At 36.6% G+C, this 12010-nt stretch overlaps 1 protein-coding gene across 1 annotated transcript; it reads left to right on the forward strand.

Moving 5' to 3' along the window:
- The first annotated feature begins 2528 nt into the window (after positions 1–2528).
- LOC107633653 (uncharacterized) lies at positions 2529–3449 on the forward strand. Its single transcript, XM_016337260.1, has 2 exons — positions 2529–2822; positions 2949–3449. Exons 1-2 carry the CDS (start codon positions 2529–2531, stop codon positions 3447–3449), a joined length of 795 nt encoding a protein of 264 aa, XP_016192746.1.
- Positions 3450–12010: the final 8561 nt, after the last annotated feature.

Here is a 12010-nt window from a genome sequence, read left to right on the forward strand (position 1 = left end):
CAAATGTATACGACGTACGCATATACATATATTAATTCAAAAGGAATCATAAACTGAATATTTTGATGGCTAAATTATGGATGACTCTGATATCACTTGTTGGAATAAATTAATTTCAATAATTCAGATCATTCATATTAAATCACCAAAATATATCATAATGCGAAAGCGTAACTTTACTCATAGAAATCAGGAATTAGAGATCAGAGATTGATGGAATAATTGTCTCAATCTTGTGGTTCTTTCGATCTTCCTCAACCAAAATCTTCTGTATTTCTAAGTGGCTGAATTGCAACTCTTTTGATAAAGAAAGAGCAACAAAGGCGACTTTTGGTATATTGGAGACCGAAACCTGAAGACCTATTTATATTTGAACATGGCACCCATTAAACCCTAAATCCCAAATAAAATAGTATCTAAAGTCTAAAAGATAATATATCTAAAATTCAAAAGATAATTATCTAAGGAACAAAAGATAATATCCGGTTTTATTCACATTTAATTTCAAATCAAAAGTAATAATGACTTATTCAATTTAGCATTTATAACAATAAATGAGATCACCATTGTATAAGTCATTTAATTTGAAATAACATAATTTGTGATTATAATTAATATATGTATTACTCACAAACAAATTAGGAAATTAAAATAATTTTCTAACACGCAGAAGTGCAAAACGGGAACGGGAGTGGAGGCGTGGAGCAGCGATGCAAGGAGAAATATCGAACAGCAGCGACGCAGGTGTTGAAGAAGCTTGACGGGGAGAACGCCAGAACGTGGCAGTGTCGAGTAACATTAGCGACAGTGAAGCTGGCGAGAGTGGCGGCAGTAAGTCTGGAGGCTTGGAGTGGGGCAGAGCTGCAGAGAAAGAAAATTGAAGAAAAGAAAAAAAGGGTTAGAAATTTGAGGATGGGTCAAAATTAGATTTGTAGCGGGGGCAACTAACTTTTATTATTGAAAGTTATTAAGTAATATTTAAAATTTCACTAGAACACTTGTCCCACTTTTATATGAGTTAATCCGTCCCTGCTTAGTATTGATCACAAATTAGAGCATTGATGTACATTTGAAATCAACATTTTAAATGGCTTCTGAATCAAATAATAGGAGGAGAATGCTTTGCATATGAATTTTTTTATTGGTCTTATATTAAAATACTTTTTTTAGGTCAATAAAGATCAAGTTTTAGATCTTTAGATTATAGAAATTTTGATACCATATTATCAAATTACTTCTACTAAAAAATTAAACTGATAAAAAAATATAAATATTTATATCTCTGACATTTTCATTTCACAACATTATTTTCAAAAAACAATAATAGGATCATTTAAATTCTAAGACTAATTAAAGCATATAACAATAATAAAGTAAAGATTGTAATTAAAATCAATATACATCCCAAATGGATGGTTTAAATCACTTTTTGGCCGGTCTTTCTCTAATTCTTTAATTGTTTAAGTATTTTTTCATTTTATATTTCAAAATGAACAAGCTTATAACAAAGCATAACTTCTAGCTATGGCAAATAAAAAAACTTTTGATATAATTAATATAACAAAAACTGTATGAGGTCAATAGTTTTTAGTAATCTTGGCCATCATTTGACTAGTAAAATTATCCTCAACAAATAAATTTTACTAATTAATTTGTATAAATTATAGAAAATATGAGTACAAAATGTATCGATTCTTATATACAAATACCTGCAAATATGAGTCTAAACTAATGATGGCCAAATATTAGTCTAAAATATTATAGTATCACAATTATTACTCCATTTATTGGGCAACCATTTCGTCAATACATTCATCCTTTATAAAAATGTGATTAGAGAAGGAAGTTAGAGAGAAGGTGAAAGCAAAGATTGAAGGGGGAGGGGTGATGTTCATCTATTGATCTGAGATGGAGCTAGAATCCTCAACCTCTAACAACACGGTGGAGTTTTCTTATATACACATGTGTAAAGGGTTGAGTCTAACTAATTGAAGCTTTTAGAGATTAGGCTAAAAATGTGTAACCAACTTTCTACTCTACTATATTTATAATTTTTATATCAGTAACATTCTCCCTTAAGCTGCATTTTAAGATAAAATGACAACTTACTAAGCAAGTCCTATCACGTGACTGTTATGCCTATTGCCTAATTAGGATAGTTGCTAAATTAAAGGTGATTAGTGGCAATGTAACCTACTTAGTTATAGCTTGTACATATATATATTGGTACTATTTGTTTTCAAAATAAACAAGAAGGTTCGCCGTTCAACATTTGTATGCCCCTGTTTCTTTCTTCTTGGTAACCTTTCATTCTTTTTCATTCATTGTTGATGTGCTCTCAAAGCTTCAGTGCTTTATCCTGGTACGGTGAGCTTTTCTGCCCTTCTCTTTTCCTTCCTTTTCACAACTCTCCAACAGAAATTGCTGGAAGTGCATCGCCTCCCTTTTCTACAATTGTGCAAGACAATGACTCCGATCAACAAATAAGCGAAGGAAAGATTTCGATTTGTTCAATTTGTGGTAACTCCATGGTAGACTCTGTTCCCAGCGATGGTGCTTCTCCAGGGTTCGATGTTCACACTCTATCTCATCTCCTCAATCAACTCATGCACTTGCAGTCGCACTTGAATCGTAAAAGTGTGAATCCTCTTTCTGATCCCTCAAGTGTATTCTTTCTTCATCCAAGCGAAAATCCTGGGGTTTCAATTATTTATGTGAAATTGGATACCAAGAACTATAATGAATGGTCCAGAGCGATGTTAATTGCGATAAAATCTAAGAATAAGCTTGGCTTTGTGGATGGCACATTACCAAAACCTAGTGTAGATGATCCTAATTTTTTAGCTTGGGACAAGTGTAATACCTTTGTTGTGGCATGGATTCTTCAATCCTTGAGTAATGAAATTTCAAGAAGTGTCATTTGGAATGATATAGCTGTGGATATCTAGAATGATTTGAGGCATCGCTACTATCAAGGTGATATCTTTAAGATTGCAGAATTGGAAGAAAAATTGTTCTCTTTGAAGCAGGGGGATTCAAGCATCACTGCTTACTTTACAAAATTGAAGGCTATTTGGGAAGATATTGAAAATTTTAAGTCTATTCCTCTTTGTGTAGCATGTGATTCCACGTATGTTTGTGGGTTGGAAAAGCTTCGAATTCAGAAAAAGGAGACTTATACTGTTCGATTCCTTAGGAGACTAAATGAGCAATACCACAATGTTTGTTCTCAAGTCATGCTTGCTAAACCTCTTCCAGATGTTAATGAAGTCTTTTCTTTGCTCACACAACAAGAGAGACATTTGAATTTGACTGACGAAAATGTACATGATCCACAAATCGTGCTCACTGCTGCAAATTTTGATAGCTTCGTTAATCGTGACGGTAATTCAAGATTCAATTCTCGTGGTAGGGGTGGGTCTGGAAGAAGCAATAGAGGGAGGGGTTGAGGTAGTTTTGGTAGAGGCTACCCTAAAATCTGCTCATTTTGCAATAAGGCTGGCACTTGGTAGATGTTTGCTACCAAAAACACGGGTTCCTTCCCCATATGAAGCAGCAGCATAGAAGCGCTAGCATCAACATGGCCGCAGAAAAGAAATGTGATGACAAGAGCAGTTCAAACTCAACTCAACTGGCAGATCCAACTAGCTCTACAGTGACATCGTCTCTTGAACAAAGGCAACTCCTTATGTCTATCCTCCAACAAGAAGACACTCAGCCTCAAGGTGCCAACACAGCTCCTCACTCAATCAATCTTTCCAACACCTCAGGTAACTTTTATGCTTTGTCAATGAGCACACATATTTCTTACTTGCTTACAATAAAATTTTTTTTTCAAAATCTTGGATTGTGGACACAGGAGCCACTGACCATGTTACTCACACCATATCAAATTTTACAAGTTATAGACACATCAATCCTGTTTTAGTTAAACTTCCTAATGGCTCGTAAATTATAACACAAATAATTGGCACCATTTTTGACCTATTTCTCACCAATGTATTGTATATTCCTTCATTCAATTTTAATCTCATTTCAGTTTTAAAATTAACTAAAATTTTGCATTGTAAGTGTTCTATAACTGACTCAAGGTGTGAGATTTAGAAATTGAATACCTAAAAGATGATTGGCACAGCTGAGGTGAATCAAGGACTTTACATGCTCAAACTGCCTGCAAATCAGAAATTGGTTTCTCCTCCAACTCAAGTTATATCACACATAGCACAAATAGACATAGCACATGGATTAGATAATAAAAAAGTTTTGTGGCATTTTAGACTAGGACACATGCCACAAGATAGGATGCATAGCATTCAAAAACTACACCCATTCATTCATTGTAAAAGCAACATCATACCATGTGATTCTTGTCATTTTTCAAGACAAAGGAAATTGCCATTTATTGACAGTGTTACAGAAATAAAATGTTGCTTTAATCTTATTCACGTGGATATATGGGGACCCATTGCTACTCCTTCTATTAATGATTACAAGTATTTTCTTACTATTGTGGATGAAAAAAGTAAATTTATATGGATATTTTTTTTGAAACTCAAATCAGAGGCAGGTTCCCTTTTACAAGCTTTTGTTAATTTGATTTTAACTCAATTCGGAAAAACTATAAAATGCATAAGTGATAATGGATCTGAATTTCATCTTAAAACCTTTTTTTATTCCAAAGGCATACAACATAAAACTAGTTGTGTTGAGACTCCACAATAAAATGGTGTTGTGGAAAGGAAACATCAAACCATTCTCAACACAGCTAGAGCCCTCATATTTCAATCCAATATTCCTAAAATTTTTTGGCATTTTGCTGTTAGCCATGCTGTCCATCTTATCAATCGAATACCTAGTAAAAAATTGCATGAAAAATCTTCATTTCAAATTTTGTTTCATGAATTACCTAATCTAAAAAATTTGAAAGTGTTTGGGTGTTTAGCTTATGCTTCTATTTTAACTGCTAATCGAAGAAAATTAGATAGCAGAGCTAGAAAATGTATATTTTTGGGATTTAAACAAGGAACCAAAGGATACATTCTATTTGACCTGAATTCTAGAGAAATTTTTATTTCAAGACATGTACAATTTTATGAGCTTCATTTTCCATACAAGTTCAAAGACAATAACTCAAGCTCCCAACATGTATCACATACATGCATACCATCTCACAACATTAATAACCTTGATTTATTCGCAATAGATCTTGAGCCACAACATATTACACACACTCCCACACATACTCCACACGTTATCATGGAACATCCCATGCCTTCCCTTACACAAGCACCAAGCACCGCCTCACACACTTCAGGCACAACACTGCATGATATACAAGATTCACAAACATCTTTAGCATATTCATAAAATGTACAACTGGCTGACATTACACCACACACACATATGGCACCGAGAAGGACCACTGGAGAGAGAAAACCCCCTTCTTATTTGCAGGATTATCATTGCATGCTCCTGTCCACATCCACCAAAGCTCAAGTGCCAACCACACACAGGTATCCACTCTCTGAGGTAGTAGATTATGATGCTCTTTCGCAAAATCATAAATGTTTTGCACTACATCTCTCATCCGACCCCGAACCAAGATCCTATCAAGAGGCTGTGGTGCACGAATGTTGGAGAATAGCCATTCAAGATGAACTTTTGGCTCTTGAGAACAATAGAACTTGGCGTCTAGTTAATTTACCAATTGAAAAGAGACCCATTGGCTGTAAATGGGCATTCAAGACAAAGTACAATCCTGATGGTATAGTAGAGCGCTATAAAGCGCGATTGGTTGTGCAGGGATTCACTCAGAGGCCTGGCTTCGATTTTATCGACACGTTCAGCCCCGTAGTAAGGATGACCACTCTACGAATATTACTTGTTGCCACGAGTAGAAACTAGTTCCTTCATCAGCTGGATGTCAACATAGCGTTTTTACATTGAGACTTATCCGAAGAAGTTTACATGCGAGTGCCACCAGGTCTTGATGCTCTAAAAGGAAAAGTCTGCAAGTTGGAACGATCCTTATATGGACTAAAACAAGCAAGTAGAATGTGGAATTTGAAGTTGAGTGGAGTGCTACAAAGAGAAGGTTTTGTTCAGTCAAAACATGATTACTCTCTATTTACTAAAGCCACCAAGAATGGATTCACAACAATTCTAGTTTATGTAGATGATAAACACCAATTTTGTGGTTTATCTTGTGCTTATTTTGGGGGATTTTATCACCTTTTCTCACATTTATTCAATGAAATAGCATGATTTTGTAATTCTCCCTGAAATTATGCTCAAGTGTAAAAAATGCTTTGTAGGCCTCTAAGTTGGTAATTTTAACTCATTTTAATTCCATTCGATGCCTTGATGTGTTTGTTGAGTGATTTCAGGTTCATAGGGCAAGTATTGGATGGAAGAAATGAGGAGAAAAACATACAAAGTGCAGAATGCATGAGGAAACAAGAATTGTGAATGCATCGATGGGCGCGCAAGCGTACAAGGCGCGCGCATGCAGAAGTGACATCGCATAGTGACACGCACGCGCACATGGCGCGTACGCGCAGATGAGAAAAATGGCCAAACGACGCGCACGCGCACATGGCACGTACGCGCCGTTACTCGCACGTGACCCACTTAAAGGCAAAACGCTAGGGGGCGATTTCTGAGCTACCCAGGCCCAAATCCAACTTGTTTATGAGTGTATTTCATGCAGAATTTAAGCCCAAGCAAAGGGAGAGCAATTGTTTGTAGTATAGCATCATGTAGGTTAGTTTCTAGAGAGAGAAGCTCCCTCTTCTCTCTAGAATTAGGATTTCTAGGGTTAATTTAATCTTAGATCTAGTTTCACTTTCATGTTCTCATCTTGTTTTCTTTACAATTTCATGCTTCTACTCTTGATTCTCTTAGTTTGTAGTGTTAATTCTACTTTTATGTCTCTTTTGTGATAATGAACTCTTGTTGGATTTGAATCTTTTCTTTAATGCAATTTAATGTTTGATGTTCTTCTATTGTTGATTTGAGTCGTGATCTTACTTTCCTTGCAATTGGTAGTTGGTAGATTTTATTATTCTTGCAAATTATGATGTTTACTTTTATTGCACTCTAGATGCATGTTTGATGAAATGTTTTCTTTAGTTTTTGAGTAATTTTCTTTACTCTTGGCCTAGGCTAAGGGAATTGGGTATAATGAATTTGGTGATTTGCGAACCTTTGGTGATCAATTTGATACCCATTGACACTAACCCACTACTAAGTTAATTAGTAGATAGGTTGGGACTTATGGGTTGATGTGATCAAATCTATTTGACGTAATTCAAGCTTAGGAGTAGACATTACGTACTTAAGGCTTTTGGAAAGTAGACTTAATAGGTTGGTCCCTCATAATTATCAATATTTGGTTTGTTGACAAGGATGGTGATCCCAATTACCTATGTCTAGCCAAGAGTTCTTTCCTTTATTTTATTAGTTCTTGTTGTTTAATTTCTTGTCATTTATTTTTCTTGTTAATGACCAAATCAAACCCCCTTGCATTTTCATAGCCAATAATTGAGCACTTCATTGTAATTTCTTGTGAGACGACCTGGAGTCTAAATACTTCGGTTATAAATTCATTGGGGTTTGTACTTGTGACAACCCAAATTTTTGATGTGAGAATTGTTTGTTGGTTTGGAGCTATGCTTACAACGAAGTCCTTATTTCTATAAGAGAAATTCTAGACCATCGAGCAAATCTCATCTATCAAAATGGCGCCGTTGCTGGAGAATTGCAATGGTGCTATATTGTTGGCTATTGTATATATTGTGAATAGCTTGATTTTTGGCTTGTTTGTTAGTTTTTGCTAGTTGTAGGATTTTGCTCTCTTTGTTTCTTATTAGTATTTGTTTTTATTTTTTCTTGACACTATGAATTCTCATCCCTTTGGCTATGAGTGTGGCTCTAACTATATTGTAGGAGACGGAAATTACAATGGTAACATGCATCAAGGAAGGAACAACCAAAGGTGGGAGGAGCCTCAAGCATTTGATCAACCTCCATGGCAACAACCTCCACCAATGTACTATGAGCAAGAACCACTCCAAGATGCATATCAATCTAATGTATGTGATGACCCTCATTGTGGTTGTCAATCACAAGCATCATATGCATATGATCCCCCTCCTCAATATAAACCTCTACCATACTCACAAGCCTCATACCACCATTCACCTCCATATGACCCCAACCCATATCCATCATATCAACCACCATATCAACCATACCTAGAGCCACCACCATTCCAATACCAATACTCCCATGGACTACAAAGTCCACACACACCACCTCAAGAATTTCACCAATATGAACCACCTTCCAATTACAACAACCTTCCCTCAAACAATGAACCCTCTCTTCCACCATCACCTCCCGATGAAGCTCTCATGCTAGAAGTGAGAGATCTCGAATCTCATATCTTAAGGCGACATGAGGAGGATGAAAAGAAGTTTGACGAGTTAATAGCAAAAATGTCTATCATGGTAGAAGCCATTGGCAACATAGTCTCATCCCGCCTAAGCTTGCGCGATCAAGGCACTCCCATTGTTGAATGTGGAGAAGCAACCAAAGAGCTTAGTGAGGGCGTGAATTTGAAGATCCAAGGTGAAGAAGAGGAGTTAAAGCAAGAAATGCAACAAGAGGATGAGGTAGAGATTATTAAACAAGAGAAAGTAGTGGTTGGAGTCTTAGGATATGTTGAGTACGTAGAGGAATCACAAATTGAAGAGTCTTCTTCCATGGAGTTTGAAGTTGATGTTGAGGAGGAGAGTGCATAACCTCCAAGGCACAATGTGATTGAAGAATTGGAAGAAGTGTCCCAAGTAATAGGCCCTCCTATTTATGATGATTCCATACCAACATATGATCCTTTTGAGCTTAAAAAATCCTTCTCCACTATGCTCGGAATTGATGAGGAGGTAGACTTCACTCAACCTCCTATTTATGACTTGAGTGACGGGGAAGAGATAGAAGAATTTGGTGAAGAAGAATGTGAACTTGAGGAGGCTTGGCAAGAGGTAGAGCTTGAAGAACCTTGCCAAGTGGTGGAAACCTCTAGAAGAGGATGGACGGGAGTGGAGCGTGCTTTGTCAAGACAATTGGAAACTCCTCCACCTAGGTTGTCATCTAATCCTTCGTTTGAATGAGTAAAACTTCTAACTCTTAGCTTTATTATCCCACTTGAATATGGTTTTCTTGAGACGGATGGCCAACTTAGGGCGCTTTGTGGACATAAGCATAAGAGGAGGGTGTTTAGTGGTTGGCGTTGTAAATCTAGGCTCATTATGGTTGGAAGCTCAAAATTGAAGAGCATGGATTGGTGTAGTGCTCAATTGAATGGGTCTAGGAGGGTAGTTTAGTGCTTCCATGAGAATTCATCCCTCTTGCCACCCGGAGAAAATCACCATGATCAACTCGAAGACGGGTGTGAAAACAAAGTGTGGGATCTCGGATCGCACAAGGAGGATCAACTTTGGGAGCCTATGGTTTGTGAAGAACCCCATCAAAGCTTGGAGTTATTAACTTTGAATGATGAAGCACAATGGAAGTCCAAGCATTGGTGGATGTTCAAGGATGGATTCAAGCACAAGCCACCTTGATGAGGAGCTCCCCATAAGTCCAACTTAAGGACAATAAACAAAAGTGCTAGGTGGGAGACACCCTACCATGGTAACATCTTTTCATTTTTTCCTTTTGTAAATATTGGTAAAATAGGTTTAATTCCTTATTTTGATTACTTAGTTGAGTTTATTTGGGAGTCTAGTAGGTTAAATAAGGTTTTATGATGTTTTGGTAGCTGTTTGGAGGTTTGGAATGCTTGGTTTGGTGCAAAAATATAGAAAAATTTTGAAAAAAATAGAGCACCATCCACGCGCACGCGTGCTTCACGCGTACACGTGAATTAAGCAATTTCGACCACCCACGCGCACGCGTCATGCACGCGTACGCGTGGATTGAATTCTCCCACTTCCCAGCCATTTTTCCGAGAGTTGTGCCTGCACTGTGCGCGTTTTGTGCCTCTCGCACAAGGCTATGCATGCGTACGCGCACCTCATGCGTACGCGTCACTCTCGAAATAACCTATCGACGCGCACACGTGCCTCACGCAAATGCGTCGCTGCCATTTCATCAATCCACGCTTACGCGTACATGACGCGCACGCGTGGATTGCCCTGTTTCACCCACCTTCTTTTCTTCTCTTCTTTCCATTTCTTTCTTTCCTCTCTTCTCTTTCCACCCTTCAATCATCATCCAACACTACCAAACACCATCCATAACCACTTTTTTTAGTTAGTTAGTTAATTGTTTAATTAGTACATTTTCATTTTGTTTTCTATTTTTCTTTATAAGTGTTGGATTATTAATATTGTCTACTGTTTCTTGCTGCTGATTATTGATGAGATGTTATTTTAACATCATTATTTTTAATTTTTATTGTTGGATTTAATTGTTGAGGTTATATTTTGTAGCTTGATTTTGAGTTTTCATGTTTAACATTTGTGAGCACCAAGTGAATGTTACATTGCCTTTAAGCTTCTTAACTCTTTTGAATTGCATGTTTTGGCCACCATGCATTCATCATCTATTGTTAGACAATTGTATATTATCATTGCATTTTTTTAGGTGATGCTTGTTTATGGTTTACCCTTATTCACATCACTTATTTCATGCATTGAGATTGTAGAATTGCGAAATTGGATCGAAAGCTTACATAGTGACATATTTTTGAGCTTTGTAAAGCTTTGTGGGCCATGCTTGCTATGTGATTGATTTTTACTTCTATCTTCATTTTCCTAAGTTCCATAGCATCCATGTGTTTCACCTCTATGTCACTTAGGTGTTGCAACAACTTCAATATGTGTCATTGATTGTTGTGTGAGTTTCATATACCATTTTGTTCACTAAGTCTACCTACACATCAATCAATGTCCATGCATTATCCAATTTCACAATTGCTTGATTAATTGCTTGAATGCTTTCATGCCTCTTCACTACTTGTGTGGTTGACTTAACCTACAAGTATTTTGAAGTATTTCAAGCACACTAAAATGAGTGAAATGTGTGTCTTCTTTTGTATAATTGTGACATGGTTTCTAAATACTAGAGTGTGAGTTCTAAACCGCATGCAAGTTAGGACCCACACACTTATTTTTCATTAATGTCACACTAATTCACTCACTCAATTCTAGTGATTTACCTCATTCCAACAATCCATGCTTCCTTGCTTGTGCATTTACTTGTCTTATTATCTCCTGCTTTCTATGTTCAGGATGAATCATCATAAGCAAAAACGGAAGTGGGAGAAGAACATGCAGCATCAGTTGACCTACCAGCTGAAGGTAGCAACTAGGAAAGTCGCCGTACCCCCTTGCTCATCTTTGGCTGCACTGAGGACGGTGCAAACTTTTAAGTGTGGGGAGGTCATTTGACCGCTCGGCATTTTTGGGTGACAAGTTTCTAATCCAACACTTTTGCATTTTATTTTTAGGTCTTTTAGGATTTTTGGTTGCATTGCATATGTATATATTAAGCTTAGTCAAAACCATGATATTTTTCAAGGATTTTATCTATAGGGCACCCCAATTGATTGAAAAAAAATTTAGAACTTGCTTGAATTATACAATTGTGGATCATGTTTTTGAGCTAAGAACACAAGCATGTGATATTTGAGCCTAATTGTGTGGCAACATCATATAGCCACTTATTTTCATTCTTGTGTGCATCATTCTCTTTCTATGATTGTAATTTTTGATTTGTTTAATTCTATATGTCCATTATTCTATGTATACATGCAATTACATGATTGAGGCCATTGTTCAAATAGCTCACTTACCCAAATAGCCTACCTTTTATCTTCCATTGTTAGCCAATCTTGAGCCTATGCTTAACCCATTTGTTCTTAATTGTAGCACATTACAAGCCTAAGTGAAAAACAATAAATATTCCTTAATTTGGATCTTTGATTTACTTAGGCTAGTGAGAA

The sequence above is a fragment of the Arachis ipaensis genome, chromosome B3 (assembly GCF_059453495.1).
Source record: "Arachis ipaensis isolate K30076 ecotype BB chromosome B3, ASM5945349v1, whole genome shotgun sequence".
Taxonomy (NCBI): domain Eukaryota; kingdom Viridiplantae; phylum Streptophyta; class Magnoliopsida; order Fabales; family Fabaceae; genus Arachis; species Arachis ipaensis.

Bases quoted from the DNA above. Each gene is read 5' to 3' on its own strand.
- LOC107633653 (XM_016337260.1), top strand. From the start codon at position 2,529: ATGGTAGACTCTGTTCCCAGCGATGGTGCTTCTCCAGGGTTCGATGTT. The intron at 2,823-2,948 runs GTAGATGATCCT...GTGGATATCTAG, and splicing joins GCACATTACCAAAACCTAGT to AATGATTTGAGGCATCGCTA.